General features: G+C 37.9%; 1 protein-coding gene across 1 annotated transcript; it reads right to left on the bottom strand.

Moving 5' to 3' along the window:
• Positions 1 to 4,994: 4,994 nt before the first annotated feature.
• Positions 4,995 to 8,671, bottom strand: LOC139736412 (uncharacterized). The gene is made up of 4 exons (XM_071647167.1): positions 7,909 to 8,671; positions 7,172 to 7,320; positions 5,851 to 5,975; positions 4,995 to 5,079 (listed from the first exon to the last, which is right to left on the bottom strand). The coding sequence occupies exons 1-4, from the start codon at positions 8,564 to 8,566 to the stop codon at positions 4,995 to 4,997; spliced, it is 1,017 nt and encodes a 338-aa protein (XP_071503268.1). The 5' UTR covers positions 8,567 to 8,671.
• Between the last annotated feature and the right edge of the window lie 10,754 nt (positions 8,672 to 19,425).

The raw sequence follows: 19,425 nt of genomic DNA, 5'->3' as shown, positions 1-19,425 counted from the left end.
AGAAATATAGAGGGGGCACGCGCCCGGTGTGCCCCCCTCTGGATCTACCACTGCAATATAATTTCATTTTCCTGTCAATCTTTCATATCATCATAGCTTAAGAAGCCATACATAGGCCTATATTAAAATTTCTACAGGTAGGTCTAGACACTTCAATCCATAAGAACAAGCCCTACCATGACTATATAAAAACACCATCATTACAACTTTGTTCCTAAATTTGCTGAAATTACCTGAAGACAAATCTTACACTTTACAACAAAGCTGGAAGAGAAACATCTGGTATTATAATCAATCTGATCTTTAATCATGGTGAACCTGATCAAGACGTTTCACTGGCATACTGTTTCAAGGAAAATATGCACGTAATCGATAAATTAGGCAGGTGACAGGGTAACAACTTGTATGTAATTTGACGCCTCCTGTGTCTAATGGAAATCCATCCTACAGGGATGACACTGCCTTCCATACCAGCAGAATCTCATGGCGGTCATTTCTGTTTAACATAAAAGCTGCCCAACCATCAGTAACCCATTGGCTTACATTCTGCTTTGGGCCCTGTTTGCGTAACATCTTGGACAAAACTCGCATCAAAGATAGCAGCTTTAGCAAGTAAAGAACATGGGAGGTCTTGAAAACTGATCCTCTAGTGCTTCATAAATGCATCTAAAATTAGTTTACATCAATCTTGTAAAGTAACAATCATAAAATGTACACGTATCTTTAACCCGTTGAGGACGGCCTGATTTTGCTGTGGCACGCGTTTCCCACAGACATCTGCCCGAGTATTCTCATGACTCATCTTCAAAAGGGTTTAAAAGCAAAAACATCACATGGCATTTACACAGGGAGTTGTGTAGGGTCTGAATGCAATGATAAGCATTTCTGAAGGATAAAGATAGCTACAATCCTTTTACACCATAAATGCTTTGACTTTACAGCATGGAATAAATGTTAATGTTGATATCAGTCATTGATATTGTACTCATATCTCCCCATACAATATGCAGTTGAATGAAATTTTGGCAAGATGAAAGGTAATGAATTGTCTTTAATATTAATGCAGCTCACAAACAAGTCTTATTCTCGACATATGTGCACAAGTTACATGTGGGGTACTGCATAAGGAATATTACTATCACATGATGGAGGGGAGCTATTCTGATTGGTCCATTCAATGTGATGCATAGGACTTTTTAGAGGATTATATCTCTTTCATTGCTTAACATTAGGTTTTGGCTTTGGAATTTTACATCTGCTAACTGCAAGCTGAAATAGACGCTGTCATCATGGGGCATCCTGACTTTCTATTCATTAGCCCCATTTGAGATATTAGCTGTTGCTATAGTAACCTCTATTACTGTGATTATTAGCCCCACCGTTTGTCCGGGGCTAAGCAAAAATTTACAAGTGTAAAAAGCCCTTAAGTAACCAGTAACTGCAGAGATCTTCGTGAAGTGGGCCCCCAAATGAGTGATATAATGAACGACACTGACACTATTATGATAGTTCCCTACTTGGTGAGGCGTTGGTAAATGCAACACAAGCAGGCAGTTGAGGGCTACTTCTTTGTAACTGTTGGACATCATCACTGCAATGATGTAAGAAAACTAAGCCATGCTGGTAGCCGATTGATGATCAGATTTCAATATAAAACAAGTTTATTGTTAACAACTGACATGGGACGGTTGGTGTACATCGCATTGGCAGGATTTCAATTCGCTTAAATATTTACTTGACCTACTACCCCCAATACACACAAATTACTTTTATGCTAGTCAAGATTGACAAGAAGTTTTGACCATTCAGGTAAATACTATATGGTAACACTACATGTACATACAGTTGTATGCTCCTGTAACAATTGCTCCGGTCTTATTTTCTCCAAGATTTTACAGTTAGGGTTGGGGTGTGATAGGGTCTTAGGTTTAGTTGGATGTGAGGATTACGAATAGGGTTAGGGTAATTTTTTTGTGGGTAGAATTTATGTTTGGCTTAGCGTGCAGATATTTCGTGGGAACAACTGTCGCAGGAGCAAATGTTATGGAACTGATAAATATATGATACAGTATATTTTGGACTTTAGTGCAACCTTGGAAAAAAGGAGAAAATATATTCCTGCCATGAGTGAAAAACGGTTATACTTCTCACTTCCTTTCCTTTTTTAGAACAGACCTGATCACCATACACTTGACTCAATGTATGAATTTGCTGCAATAGGAGTGAATTAATGTGGAACCTGTTTTTGACCTCAAACAACTTGTGGACAGAGCATTCTTGTAGGGAGGGAGCAATCAGAGCCAAGCTCCCGAGTGGACCCAAGTACCACACAATAACATCATTTCACCTCAGAAAAAGTCACAAACGAATTACTTTAATGACCCAGAGAGTGGGGTATCATGGTTGGTCCCAATTCACTCCCTACCCATCAGGACGCATCAGAAAACCACGAATAGCACCTGTTTGCAAATATACGTGCATTGAAGCGGATACATTGAATATATGCTTGTTGGTAATGGTCGACTCCAGTTGAGATTATTCTTCTGTGTGTGTACTTACACAGAGATCAGTCATAAAGCTGTACGTAGTTGAGGGGGTTGGTGCAATAAAGTGCTAACCCACACAATAGTCATTTTGAGATAATAGCTGTTGAATGTTTGGAAAGTCCATACATTGTGCCTTAATAAAACATGAATGCATGCATTTTTTACCATCTTATTGGTTGAATTCAAATATGACATTTTCATGGAGGTTAGAGTGAAGGATAAGGGTTATGAAAATGCATGTCACTCAATTTTGACAAAAGTGTGGGTTAGCACTATATTGCATCGACCCCCTCAATTCATTACGGTGATTCTTGAAAATACTGGAGCCTGACTAGCCCCCCCCCCCCCCCCCCATGGTATCCCCACGCCACCAGGTCTTAAAACCATCATCATATCATTAACATCCCCAAATATATTCAAGACTAGACTGTCATCAAAGACATTCAAAATCAGAGGATCAAATTTAGAGTTCAGATGTACACATTATCAATGCTCATATGAGGCAGACAGAGCTATTTAAAGCCTTCATCACAAATTCAGCCTATGAACAAAGTTTTTGATAATGTATTGTTATAAATATAGTGAGTTGTATATGAGATATACTCAATTAGCATCCGTGATACCACAGGATATACATTTCTCTATTTCATCACACATTCCATGATTGACTCTTCCGACGTTAACTAAAAGCTCTTCATTGTAATGTATTGCATTGGGACGGAATACTCCAATCTTCCCTTCCACTAATTTCTCCCTTGAACCCCACTACACAATCTTGTATTTGGTGTGGTGCATTACAAGCTCTTCTTATGCTTTCGTTCCAAAGATTTATATAAGTGTGTTGTTGTGTCAGTCAGAGAACAAAAATAGAAATCATTTCTATTGCGATATTACTACAAATTCCACATTCCCTTCATAATAACATGCGAATATGCTGAAAATACTGAATTGACTACCAGCTCAATGAAATGCAATTTGATTGAGTAAAGCAGTGCTTCAAAACAGTTGCTCAATACATAAGTAAGCACAATCCCTTCAAGTTATATGTTACTGCAGACAGCTTATTTACTATGAATGCTATGAAAACACACTATAAATCTTCTACATCTGGCAAGTTCTATACAATATGATCATAAATCACTCAATATAATGCATAGCTTTGCAGATAAATAACCTCTAAATATACAGTACATATCACTTTTATTTTTGGTAGACATGATTAATGCTGTCTTTAGTATGTACTCTCTTTGCACATGAAAGAATGGATCAATATCACACATCTTCAAGATGCATCACAACAAAACGATATTTGCTAATCATCTGTGATGTAAAAATCTAGACTTCTTCTGCTTGCGATACAGTGTTCACTGTGAAATATACATTCATCTGTATTGGAGTGTATACATATACTAGAAACTAGGACTAAACAGCATTTGCATGTGGCAAATGCTGCAAATTCATTTAAAAAAACCTTGATGACTAAAAAAGGTTACTCGTTCTGAATCTCAGACTTCACTTTCACTCCCACAATCAAACAACAAAGTTATCACATCGGTAACCCTGGCCCGCATCTAAACTGAGACATTTATATTAAAAGATGACTGAGAAATCTCTCAAACTCCTTGCGTGCGGTGAAGAGAGCCTTGCATGCGCCATATGAATGTGAGAATGTGGCAAATTGATGAAAAACCCTCTTGAAAACTGCAAAAATATTTGGGCAAGTATTGCTGCAAGTGTTGGAATTCCATTCATTTTTGTTTTGTTTTGTTTTGTTTTTGTTTTAAACAGCCAAGTCCCATACATGAGAAGTGACCTACTGCATGGCACTCATTCTGCCTTCTCTCACTTACAATTCTTTTCTTTAAAATGGCCTTTAAGCAATCAATGCAAATATTGCAAGATGTGAGAAAGCATGACACACAAACAGCATTAATCCCTGAAGGATTTTGCTCGCCAGCGTGAAATGGTTTAGTTATGGACCAGCCACCAAGTACAATCAAATATTGTGCTACATTTGTCATCAAAATAGAATAATCATAATATCCACACATTAAATATAGAATATATATGATTGAACACTATACTCTGTAGTTCCTATTCTGTACCTCAACTGGAATAAAACAAGAAAAAAGAAAATAAGAAAATTCATGGCAGGAGTTATGTACATACTTCTACTACTGATTTAAAACATACACAACAGTCTGAGAGTATTCATGAAACATGCCTCAGTTTATTCACATTTTGCCGTCGGAGAAGCAACGTCAGATCGATCGGCGCACTTGCCCTCTGCCTACGACCGATTACGCAACCTGATTGCGCTCTGCAACGAGGATGAATTAATCTTTGACAAATTAACGTCTGAAGTGACATGATTGCCTGACACAAGCTTGCTTCCATAAAAAAAAATCAACCCCCGAACAAGAGTACCACACCTGTCGGATTTTCCTTTCACTCCTCAAACGACTTCAGTAGCTGCGCCTGCTCGACCCTCGAAAAGCCGATCGACTCGAGGTAGTCTGGAACACTGCCATAACTGCAGAACAGGTGGATTATGATCAGAGGAGGAGAATGAATGAGAAAGTTACATGTTGTGGAGTTGTAAAAATTCATTTACACTTTGAAATGGATGCATCCATCACATTCATGTTCACTTTAACAGATATTCATCCACGTTCACGAATATTAGAAGATATTCGTTCATGTTCACTTTAAAAAAGTGAAATCAAACAAAAAGGGAAAGTTTTATTGGAATAGAGAAAAAAGAAAGAGAAACGAATAGAAACTTGTTTACTTTTCTCTCATATTTATTCCTTACTGACCTGCTGTGATTCGCAAAATTACAATGAATGCAAAAGTTCTTGTCTACATTATATGCAGTGAATGCCAGTGGAAATTTGCAAAAACTTCATGCCGCAAATTGCTTTACAGTATGTGATTGTGACCAAGGATAAGATAAATTTGTTGCTGTTTTTGTCTGATTTTCATGGAACTTTCACTTTTTCACACTTCATTCTCTTGATTCAAGCCAACTTGAAAAATCGTCGAGGCATGACATCGTGGTACCTCCCCGTTTAATACACAACACTTGACATATTTTATACACATGATGACCCGTCATGGTACCTGTTAAGAAAAGTCACAGAGAGAAGAGCAAAATGGGTCATGATTCTGTCGAAAAAATAAGAAGTTTTATGCTAAGAAATGCAAAGCTTGCAACCTACAAACTCTGAACCTGTTAGTAAAGAAAAAAAATGTTTAAATTTTTTTTTTTTCAATAATGCATATATTGGGTTTTTGAACTGACCTTTCTTGGATATACTGCAGCATGCCTTCCATAGTTTCTCTCTTGGCGTGGGTGAAGGATTCATCCATGTTGGTTCTCTCCACAATCTCCTTGTAGATTCTGCTTCGAATTGGGTTGAGGCCGACCTAAAGAATGGTGAGGAACGCAACCAGAAAAGGATAAGAACCCTAGCACAAAGAGAAAATACATTTACCTCCCAATCTGAATACCGGTACCTTTTAACTTCCAAGTAGTTCCCAAGGCCTGTCTCATTCCAATTTCAAGAAGTCTTTCCAGACTGTATCATTTTTAATCACTGCAGCAATGACAGGCTCAAGGCATAACATACATGTAGCACTGTAGCAGGGAATCATCTCCAACAAAGTAGAGTTGCTGTGATTCTAGAATCTAGGGACTAGGGTATACATGATACTTTACTTTGGAAGGTACAGGGTTCAATTAGCCCTGCCAGGGCACTAGCTTTCCTTGAGCAAGACACCTGCTCGATTCTCCCTTTCTGTATGTTGATGGGTACAATGCAGGCAGCTATTAATTAAGTTAAAGTGGCATGTGTATGCCGTAAATTGGCAGGCTAGCTAGAATCGTCCCCATGGAGTGGAGTGCACTGCAGTTGCAGTTTAAATTGACTAAACAGGAGAAGACCATAATACATACATTACATCAAATGCATTGAACATCATTGATAATATAATGGAAAGGCACTACAACATTGAAAGAAATATCATCATGAAAAGCCTAATATACTTTAAACTATACTTAATCATACAAGGTTGGTGATACAATGGTTTGAGATGAACTACTAATATGTTTAAAGTTAGCTAAAACACACACACACACACATACACACACACGCGCACACACACACACACACAGAAAATGGAAAGACATAATAGAAAGAGGTAATCTCAGAAAAAGGTGCATGCCTCATCTTTCTTCCTCAGATCTGTCAAGGCTTGGAACAACCTAGCTACCAGCAGATCCTACTAATTCCCCATCCCATGAAACCCTGCATCAGTCTATGTTGAGGGAGGCTTGGCTTATTCTTACAATTGTACTACAAATATCATCAGTCCATTTTCAGATCGGATCGTTTCTAAATGCCTTGATGGAACAAAAAATAAACTACACTTTGTATCTTGCACCAACCTATAAGACAGTGCACATAATAATGATACTTTAAAGAAATCTGATCGAGCAACAATTACACACACGTGATTCGAGCCATACTCGCAGACTGTGTAATCTTCAGGACTGAAGGTCTACATGTACTTTAATGGAAGAAGAAGAGGAGGAGGAGGAGGAAAGACATCATCTGACTCACCTCAGACAGGGCATACTCGGAGGAGATGTACTCCTCTGACTTTCCCATCAGAGACAGCACCATGGCAACCAAGATACCGGTCCTATCTTTGCCATGAGCACAGCTCACCAGAGCAGGCAGGTTTCCTGGGTCAGACAGGATCCTAAGGGCTAGATGAAGAAGATGAAGAAGATGAAGGAGATAAAGAATTGATCGAAGAAGAAGATGAAGGAGTAGAAAAAGAAAGAAGATAAAGATGAAGAAGATGAAGATGAAGAAGATGAAGTGGAAGGTAATGAAGAAAGAGATGAACAAATAGGAGATGGGGAAACGAGAAGGGGACAAAGAAAGAGACGAGAGGAGGGACAAAAGGGTGAATATCAATATCTGTGAATTTGATTCCCTTTCTTACTTTCTTATAAAGCTAACACTATCATTCTAATCTCTTGAAGCTGGGGTCGCCTACCTGGTATGATGTTGGATTTTGCCCCTACATCGTATGAACGGTTGTATTCGGTAGATGTACCTCCAAGTCCTACTATTTGTACCTAACAGAATCTCCAGGCCTATGTATCAACATGGATGCAGCAATCAATTGATACATTTTAAGATTTTTCTGATTTGTTTACTTTGGACAAAAATTCAGTTGCGCGTCATCATTCAGTAGGGGCCTACCTGCTTTATGAGAAATAGAATGTTGCACACTTGTGTGTGCAGTATCCAGCACTATATTGATTCAAACAAATAAATTAACAGACCTAAACAAATCTGTGGCCCACTCAGCTCCAGCATGTCAATGTAATTTGCAAGCAAGCCAGCTGGATTCAGACATTCCTTAGCAAAGAAGGAGACAAAGTAGCGGTAGTGTGTGCGGAAAAGGACATCGACGATGAGATAGAGCACTGAAAGCAAACGTTTGTAGATCGGAATTCTCATGAACACCGTCGCCACATAATTGAGCTTGAAGAAGTTGATGAGGTATCGTCGCCTCGCAGGCGTAGCAACTTCCTGCTGTTCAATTACGGATTCATGGCCAGGACCGCTTGCGCCTGCTCCATTTTGAATGGCTTTCGGTGAAAGTTTGTTCAGCTCTACCGGTTTTACGGGTACGTCCTTGACATTCTGCATGAATTTTCGTCCCTTTGGAATGATGACCTCGAGTATTTCAGAATTCTGATCGAATATCTTCTCCCCGTTGGCGAATTTGTACTCGGCTTTGGAGCGAAAGTCGATGATGGTGCGAATCCCCAACTCGGACAACCTCTGACTATCCGATCGACTCAGCAAGTCCTGCCTCGATGACCTGTACAGCTTCCCCGCCCTGTCCACCCGCCTGAGATTTGGGAGCGTCTCGATGGGAATCACCTGCTCCTTAAACCTCGCATCGCCAATCGTCATGTTCCCGTCGACCACCATTGTCTAACTTTGTGTGTACCAGCATTCAGTTGAAGCTTCACAGATTCTTATGGTGAAGACGTACTTCCTTGGTTTTTCAACGACAGATTCGTCACCCAAAATTGTCCTTTGGGTATCACTCGATCGACACACTATCTTCACGATACCGCCTGATCTCTTCATGTGCAGACCATTCGATCAATCAATTACGCACGCTCACATCACACCACCATGCATCGATAGGGATTTGTGTTTACATTAGTGGAGCTGCTGATCACTTGATAACGTACGCCCTCTCTTGATAGGGGTAGGATAACCCAACATTTGTAAAAAAAAAAAGATTCCCTCACATACTGTGAGTTATGTACTCTATTTATCGACCTGGATCAATACGCTGCCGGACCGTATGGTATAGTGCAGCGGGGAGAGAGGGCGCGAACTAAATTAATCGTAACGAAGGTGGCTTTTTTCTATCTTGCTTCTGAAGACTTCTGGAGATGGGCTGTTGATCACTGTTGCTGGGAGGTGATTCCAAGCGAGGGGGGTGCTCACAAAAAATGAATGTTTATATTGCTTTGTGTTACAATGATGAACTTTAAACCCTTTATCGTGGTTTATCACTTGTCTTTCAAGAATATTCTGAGTTTTGTGATCTTTGAACTGTTTAATTTTGATATTTCTTTTAGGTCTTGTTCTGGTCAGAAAATTGTCAATGGGTAGACCCGGGACCAACCCCTCGACCGCTTTGAAGAAGGATGATAATTTAAGTACCTGCCTTCTTGATGCTAGGGTGGGTAGGTTTAGCCTCTGCCTCATGCTGGTGATGCAGCCAGGGGTCCTAGATGTGTAGTCTCCTGTGATGAAACGGAGAGCCCTGCGTTGTACCTGTTCAAGGTTGTCGATGTCCTTTTGAAGATGTGGGTCCCACACACATGCTCCATACTCCAAAACAGAGCGTGTTAGGGCAATGTATGCTGTTCGTTTGCATTGCTCTGGACAAAATTGGAGATTGCGACGGAGTAGTCCTAGGACTGCATTTGCTTTCTTGGTGGTACTGTTTATGTGTGGGGTCCATTTCAGATCATCACATAGTGTAACTCCTAGATATTTCTCTTGGGGTGTTTGCTTTAGGATGTGACCGTCCATGCTGTAGAAGTGTGACGATTTCTGGTCAATACTCATCACTTGGCACTTTGCAGTGTTAAATCTCATCCCCCATGTACGTGCCCAGTCATGGAGTCTGGACAGGTCATCTTGTAATCTGACATGGTCGCGTTGAGATGTGATTGGCCTGTCATGTACAGGACACAGTCGTCTGCGAACAAACGGATCTGGGATTTGACAACATTTGGTAAGTCATTGATGTGACATAGGAAGAGTAGAGGGCCCAATACCGTTCCCTGTGGTACCCCAGAGGAGACTGCTGCTGAGCCGGAGAGTTCCCCTTCTACTACTACCTTCATCTGTCTTTTGGTGAGGAATGATGAGAGCCATTGGTGGATAGGGCCTTCTATACCATAAAGGCGAAGTTTTGTGAAGAAGGAGGGAATGAGGCACGGTGTCAAAGGCTTTCTCAAAATCCAGTATGATGATGTCCATCTGGGTCTTTTTATCGTGGGCCAGCAAGAGATCATGCGCTACAGTGAGGAGTTGAGTTTCAGTGGAGTGGCCAGATCTGAAGCCATGATTTAATGTGGATAGAATGTTGTTATCTTCAAGGTGCTTACAAATATGGCGGCAAATAATGTGTTCCAGTTGCTTACATATAACTGATGTAAGGGAGACTGGGCGGTAGTTACAGGGTTGATGAATGTCACCTTTTTTGAAGACTGGCGAAATAAGTGCATCTCTCCAGTCAGATGGTAACGACCCAGTGCTTAATGATGACCTGTAGATTGCAGTGAGGCCAGGAGCAAGTTCACCTAACCCTCACCTAACCATCACCAGGCTGTGGATTTTAGGACCGTAGTTCGTGCATCTACTTTATATTCCAGGTTGAAAACGACATCATCTGAAAAAATGAAATAAAAGGCCCTAGAGCAAAACTAACAAACAGCTCAGTATCGTAATAATGAGAAGTGTCCCCTTTTTTGTTTTGCTGTTTATCTCCGTATTTCTGTATTAAATGATTGATTGACTGATTGATTGATTGATTCATTTATTTATTTATTCATTCATTCATCTATCTTTCTATCTATTCATTTATCTATCTATTTGTCTGTCTGTCTATCTATCTATCTCTCTATTTATCTCTCTCTCTATATATATATATCTATCTATCTAACTAACTATAATTATGATTATTCATTCATTTTTTTTGTTCATTCCAGTTGTAATATAGGGACATGGAAACCCTAAGATACAGACCTGACAGAAAAGTGATTCTGCATGATAATTGGTCCATGTAAAGAGGCGAAAACCCTGATATAACACTACGTACTTATAATATTATCACGGTCCATTGTAAGTTTTAGTGTCTAGGCTACAGGTGTTATAAGTATAAGCACAGGAAATTGACTTTTACCATGAAGGGTAAAGGTTTAAAAAAATGGATATTATTCACAAAATAGTATTCCCTTTGACAATAGACTAAAATATTTCCTAATAGGAAATCACAGTGAACAAGAAAGTAAATAGAGCGCATATCAACACAAGTCATACACTCTGTGATACGCTATATAAGTGTTGTTAATATTGTTGTTGACATTATTAATTTTGCCATCTCTTTTGTGCTCCAAAATGGGCACAGAATCGTAAGAACCCACAAGCTCTCTCAAAACAAATAGATAGATAGATAGACAGATAGATGGTATAGATAGATAGATAGGCCTAGATAGATAGAAAGAAAGACGAATATATGGATAGATAGATAAATATGTAAATAAACAAACAAATAAATGAATGAATGTATAGATAAGCACTAAATTTACGGTTGGAAAGGACAACATCACAAAACTGAAATTTCGGAAGTCTAAAATGTGGGGCTCCTTTATCCATGTAATCCATGATGTGTTATGCAATCGGTGTCATCGAAACCGACATCGACAAAACAAGCTTCCCATAAAGCAGTATACGATTTGTAAACATTTCAGTTCGGCCATTAATCCTAATTCTCAACACGGACGTTGATTAAAGTAGAGATAAGGTGCGATCGTATGTACACACCCTCTGTGAAATACTACTATTTCTATTATACTACAAGTTCCTTCTCCCTGTTGCCAATGCCTGCAATAAATCACTGACATGGCTTGTCGAGGAAGTTGCATTTGTTAAAATTCAGTTTATTCATTAATTCGGCTTTTGCCGTAGAAGATTGTTGGCTTTCTGCCATCATGGAGCTATATGCCTACTCCATGCTCGCATCATCTCGGTGGTCATTGATACGTCGAGATTATTGAAAAGTGTAAAATAAAACCCCTTTTATAGGACAAGCCAAATGATATCATGGGGAAGACGGGACGGATTCTAATCATACTGCTAACATCATGCCTCAGCGTGGGACGGGCTGAAGGTAGCTGTGAAGAACCTACCGGTAAGTTTAGCCGATTCGTTGTTGGGTTTGTTGTTGGTGGTGGTGGTCATGCATATGTCACAATACATCGGCATTATTATTATAGATGTACCTTGTCACTATTAGTAACAGCTCTCATTACAACAATGGCGTCAAAACTTCCTTTGTAGGCCTACAGAAAATAAATGATACAAACACACATACTGTACACACACACACACACACACACACACACACAAACACACACAAACAAACAGACAGACAGACGCAATTAATTTTGATTTTGTTCACTGCTGTTCATTTCCAGTATAGTGGCAAGATTTATGATGTACTTTATGATGATAAAATCATATCAAACCATAACGAAATAAGTAATATTTCCTGTGATGGATCCATCTTAAAGAGATCGTACAGTTTTGGTTGAGACCTATTTTCAGGTTTCTAACATTTTTTGTTGAAATAATGAGAAACTTCTTATGAAATATGAAAGAGCATGCAATTCTATGAGGAATTCAATGTTTATTTGATGAAAATTGGTTTTGAAATGGCTGAGATATCCAAAAATAGTGATTCTAATTTATAAAGTGTGGGACCCACACTTTATTCAGATCGCTTTGTTTTCCTTTGTTTTTTGATGTTTCAGTCATTCCAAACCCGATTTTCATCAAATAAACTTTGAATTCCTCTTAAAATGGTATGCTCTGTACTACATCATAAGTGTTTTCTTAAGTATCTCGCAAAAAGTCAAAAGTCCAATTCTCATCCCCACCAATACTGTACCATCCCTTTAATCATAGTTAAGCTCGTCTGCTTTATATGAAGATGGTCCCCTGCATTACCAATATAATTTTTTCAAAACTTTATTCGAAGTGTTTCCTCTGCTATAGTGTGGACTGTATACCTTCACTATGACATTACTTTATAGCCTTACTTTGTTTTTCCTACGATTACACTATGCAAATAATTCACATAATTATACTATAGTAATTATGCGTACACTATAATTTAGATTTTGCTATAATGTATTGGCATGTATTAGTATGTATTGGAATGCAGAAACTTAAAGAAAAACTTATCTATGAACTGCACTGAAAAGTCAAACTTCAAAACTTCAACTTCAAGTTTATTTTTCATTTCCATTAAATAAACAGGGATAATTATATACATGCATTAACAACAGAACATATTTATAACAGTTTCCAAAAACGTACATGATTGTGATCACGAGCAACAACATAAATGAAAGGTCCCACTAAAAAGCAAAGCTTGTATATAAGGTATGGGACCCTCGGAAAATACATACGAGAACAAATAATGACTTAATGAAACTACAAACATTATATGAAACAAAATTAAAGAAACCAATGTCAACTGACATGAAATCAACTTAGGAAGGAAAAAAGAAAAAAAAAGAAAGAAAAAAAGGAAAAAGAAGAAAAAAAGGAAAAAATGAAACTACAACACGCGCCATCGTGGACACAATTCTAGCAGACTGGATTTTATGATGTAAGTGTAATGATAAGACGCCCCCTGGATTGATATTGCGAAGGATTGGGTACATAGGCCCTACCGGTATAAATGCAGAAGAGCGGACATACAAGAGAGAGAGAGAGAGAGAGAGAGAGAGAGAGAGAGAGAGAGAGAATAGACACACTATTATACGGTACAATAAAAGTAACATCTGAGGAGGACATATGTTTGACATATTGTTTTTCTCTCTCTAAAAAAAAAAATTAAAAAAATGATTTCTGTATGATTCTTAATGCTTGTAAAAAAGATGACTTGTTTGAGACAATAAAAACGAACCTAATTCGGTTGTATATCATAAGATTTCAATAGAAATGATTTTAATTTGTTCTTGAAAGAATTCAAAGTTTGTGCTGATACTATGTCGTTGGGAAGTGAGCTCCAATACTTTGGCCCATCGTAGATGAAGGTGTGCTGAGCCAGCAAAGTCCTATACTAAAAAAATGGCAAATGGAATTCATTGGATCGCCTTGTTGGATAATTGTGAACGGATTGATTTCTTGAAAACATTGTTTCAAATATATTTGGAAGATTATTTTTATTATAATTATACATAAATTGTCCTAAATTGAACAAATACAAATCTTTGATTTCAAATATTTTGTTTAAAAAAATAACGGATCAGTATGAGACAAAAATGCAGTGTGACATATAATACGCAGTGACTTGATTTTTATGTTACACTTTGCATACTTTGTGACTTTTTTCACTTTTCTTTTTTTGCGTTCGTATGTAACTATTATGGCTTTTCTTGTGTTTCTCTTCATTGTATGATTTCTATGTTTTTGTTATCATTTCACGGCCTTGCTGAAAAACAGCTTTTAGCTGATAGCAAGCTTTTTACCGTGGTAAAATAAATAAACTCAAACTCAAACTCAACTTCTTTTGTATAACAGAAGTAATTTATCTAAGAGCGTTTGATATGTATTTCCCCACACAAGAATACCATAATTTAGATAAGGCAATATGAGGGATGAATATAATGGAAGTATAGGGATGACAAATGAAGGCAAAATTTAATCTTGTCAATTATACCAATATTTCGTGAAATAGTCTTACATATACTATCAATATGAAGTTTCCATGAAAGCTTATTATCAACTGTTATTCCCTGAAATTTAACATGGGAAACATTTTACATTCTACAGTATCATCGAAAACAATATCAACAGGTAGTGCCTCTATGGAGTTGCTAAAAGAATATACATGTATTTTGTTTTTTTGAAGATTAAAAGATAATTTGTTAGGTTTCATCTATTGAGCGACCGACTTTTTCTAATTCAAAATTTATTGTATTTACAAGGGTAAGAGGTTTATTATGCGAAAAAAAAAATAAATTTGAGTCATCTGCAAAGAGAAAGAATATTCATATTCATCATATTCATACATCATTCGGATGTATACATATCCACAATGCAAATAGACATATGAATATGATATATATGTATAATGATTCTGTTTGTGATCATCATGCTAAGACAATATGATTATTATATGGCAGCATTATGATATAAGAATTTATTTATATATATACATTTTTGGACATATGATGTTATTCTGATGATGATTTGAGGTTAGATTGGATATTTGTATTGAATTGAATGATTGATTTGTGTATATAAAGGAAATGATTTAAAAGATCGGTAATATGTGAAATTGCATTATATATTATATGACACATCAGGTTATTCATATAATAATCGTTCTGTTGGTAGGTCCTGACGAAGGCCCAATGACGGGCCGAAAGCTTGACAAATAAAAGGGAGACTAAGATCGAGAGCAACGTCCCGCCTCAGTCCAATTTCTTTCAACTATATGCATCCAACAATGCGGCACCGCGTACGTTCGGGACCCAGGGAACTATTTCTCACATTATATATATATATATATATATATATATATATATATATATATATGTATGTATGTATAACGAAATTTTCGCTTCTGGGAATTCAGGAAACTTCGCTATCAGTTTACTTAGAGTATTATAATAGATGTGTTGCAAAGCATCACTTCGCACCACACACAGCACGCAGTTCAGTCGGACAGGTTCGAGAGCAGTTAATAAGTAGAGTGGACACAGTATTTTTCGGGCATGACAGCAAGTTTATTAGTCGCTCTGTAGCATCTAATCTAAACCTGTGACACGTCTCTAACCAGACTCCTCTCAGCAGACTCACCCGATTTTCTACAAGGTCCGGGAGTCAATATTTATACCAACAGAAGCAGGAGTCGGAAGACAAGGATCTGGAAGGGAGAGAGGGAATTGTCGAAGACAGAGTAAATGGACAGATAGGGGGAGGGGGGGGGGGCGAGACCAGGGAGGTGAGACGAAAGCGTTACATAACCGTACTTGTTGGCCGACATAGCCTAACTCACAAGACGTTGGTAGTTATTTGTGAATACTGTATAAATCATCAAAATCTGTAACACTACTCACATTGTATCGCACTATATTGCATGTTCCATGTACTTATATAATTATATTCATAGGCCATATTTGCTGGAAATAAATGTCATTGAACCTGAACCTGAAACTGAGCCTGGAATATAATAAAGACAGTATGTGCATATAATCATGTGCATATCTTTGCAATATTTTTTTTCTTCTATTTTTCTCAGCACATTGTACTGTTCCAGGAATTGTTAATGGTAACGCGTCACTTTTACACGGCACATCGGTGATGAGCCAAGGGAGAATGACGCTTTTATGTGACGATGGGTTTACTCTGATTGGTCCCCGAGAGGTCACGTGCCATGATGGGGAATGGAAACCGTTCATTGGCCAATGCTCTGGCAAGTAGTCTGCAATTCACAAAGTCAGTTTGACTCAGTTAGTTTGTTTGTTTATCTATTTTCCATTTCACATTAAACAATACACAGAAATAATCAAAGATTACAAGATGGATGGGTTGCTAATATTGTCAGATTCATTATCATGATGATTCTGTTCTTCCATTGGGTCCAAAACTCAATTGGTATTCCTTGTTACTTGCTCCCGTACGCAAGATATACTGAATTATTAATGAATACAATATGCATAAACTTCAGACAAATAGACATGCATTTCTTTTTATTCTCTCTTTCTCTCTCTCTCTCTCTACACACACACACACATACACACACACATATATATATATATATATATATATATATAAAACATATGGTTAAAAATATAGAATTTATACATTGAAAAATGAATATATACATTTATAGTGTGTGTGTGTGTGTGTGTGTGTGTGTGTGTGTGTGTTCCGTGCGTGAGAGTTGACTATACAAGTGTAATCAACATACCACTCACGTAAATCTATCCCTTCTCAGCTAAATCTTTCTTGGGGATATGAATTAAAACACAAGAAAAATTCGAAATAATTATATGAGCTGTGATGAGGGCATTTATAAACTAGAATCAATCAACGATGATAAGTATCGTACTGCCTTAAATGTATGTATGGGATGGACGACAAGTATAGCAGTGATCATCGAATTAGTTTGCAGTCATCTACCACAATTACTTGGGGTATTGTAATTAAAAAGAACAACTGACCGATTGGAAACGTCCCTTGTTGAGTGTCTCCCCAAAAAGACAACTTTACCAAATCTACGCAGAAGTATCTGATTGTAAATTTCAGAGCATTGTTCCTACCCAACGATCGCCAATTCGAACCACGCAGAAGACGGCAGCGGCCCCATCGCACACGGAGATTACGTGATCGTGGAATGTGACGACGGGTATACTTCCGGGTCAGACTTCCCTACTCCCATGACCTGTGATAATGGACAGTGGGATTCTGACGTCACATGTGATGGTAATACAACAACAAAAATAACAAACAATGTTAAGATTGATATAAGTTGCCCTAAGAATGATCCAGTAATTACATTAGAGAACTGAGATGTACCAAAAATCAGATCCACAACCACTCTTCAAATGCGTTCTATAGTACTTATTATTGTCCTGTTTTATTGCATTTCTAATGTGAATACAAGTATGAATCCGAAAGCATTCATTCAATTCTGAGAATGGATGTTCATTTCTGGAGGAAGAAACTTTGTAAAGACAATGACAGGAGAGATGATATGTGTACGATATGTGCGAAATGAACGTTATATTTTTAACGACAGCAATGCATGATTCCTTTGCGCTACAACGGACACTTTAGCTATTACACGCTGGGTTGTGCACCCATGACGTCACATCACTGGCATTATTCATCGAAAGCCGTGATATGAAATTGGAATTTTGTATCATTCATTTCTTTTTCCAAGAGTAGCTTGAGTGTATAACTTTGTGATGCCATTACTGACTGAATTATTGTTAACAGAATACCGTAAACATCAAACTTTTGTTTTGGAAGGGGTCTTTGTTCATGTTATTTTGTTGAATTGTTGAAAGTATAATTTTGATACAAGATGACTGACTTCTTCCACAGAGGAAGGTGTGAACAAGTCGCCAGCAGTATACGTAGTTCCGGTGTTAGTGTCCGTGCTCACTATCGTGAATGTCGTGGTGGTATCCTACTGCGTGGCCGTGAAGAAGAGAAAGAGTCAGTAAGTTGTTGCTTTTAATTCCAATACTGAACATAGCAATTCAAATCACGTCGTCATTTTTATGTACCCATGTACTGTATTTGGGTGGAGACCATTACTCTAGAGAGAAGGAGACTCGACACGTCTGACTTTGTGCTGCTCTCAGAGGCAATCTGTTTATTGTAGCCAACAGGCTGGTTATATAACAAGTTCAGTGTATATCGTACATGTGTTTACAATCATGGGATGAAGAGGGTGGGTGGCAGAGGAAGTGAGATGGACAGGTGGTGGTGTTTGTGTGAGGTAATGAGGCATGGTGGTGGCTGGAGAAAGGAATGTCGGATAGACCGTGAGAAAGACAGGATAGAGTGACCAAAGCAGTGATGGTGGAATGATAACATGAGATGGTACAATCATGGAGGTACAACTTCTTGGCATTTATATACATGTACAAACACAATATCCCTCCCCTTGTTGAAAGAAAAAGTGCATAGTGTATCAGATTGAAGAGTCAAGGAGTCTAGAGGAAGAGTGAGTTAGAAATTAGGACAGTCAGAGATCAAGACAGAGGAAATCAGGGAGGTTCACATAACAATAATACAACAGAGCATGATTACAGTTCTCTCGTTCGTAACTAGGGCAGTATGTAACAATGCTTAGGTACTTGACAAGACAAGAATTTGCAAATATTCCTTGTTTTTCTTTTGTTTCGAGAGTGGGAGAAGAGAAGAGAAGAAAGGAGAAGAGTGTAGGAGCGAGTTTGAGAGCATTGGACAGTAATCAAAGGATATGAAACTGAACACAGAACTGAGAACATGATAAAATGATATTTTTCAGAGATATTTTTTTTTATCTTCTAGAACTTCGAACAATCTCAGATCTTCTAGAACTTCGAACAATCTCAGAACTTCTTAGTTAACCACAGAGCTTTGAATAAGCACAGAGACATACACAGAGACATATTATAGTATACATAATAAATGATCAACACTTTTCCTTTTCTTTTTTCTTTTGATTGTAAAAGAACGATTTCCATCTGAGCAGGCAAATAGGCTGTAGGAAAGAGTGAGAAGTGAGAAGTGGAGATAAGGAATAGTATGAAACAAGAAGAAACAAAGTATAGCCATACATGTATATACAAGACATGAACATACAATGCATGTACACACACAAAACATGGCATGATAAACATGAGTTTCACTGTTGCTTCATTATCGTTCAGTTTGTTCAGATTTTGTGTTCGCTGCTTCTTTTTACAGTCTTTTAAGTCATTATGTCACACTTTCTCATTACAGTTCACAGTTCGACACAT

Source organism: Diadema antillarum, unplaced genomic scaffold, assembly GCF_040938485.1.
Source record: "Diadema antillarum isolate AM-2024a unplaced genomic scaffold, OU_Dant_1.0 scf00000028, whole genome shotgun sequence".
NCBI lineage: Eukaryota > Metazoa > Echinodermata > Echinoidea > Diadematoida > Diadematidae > Diadema > Diadema antillarum.
The sequence above is the reverse complement of the archived record's forward strand: the minus strand, read 5'-3'. Positions and strand labels throughout refer to the sequence as shown.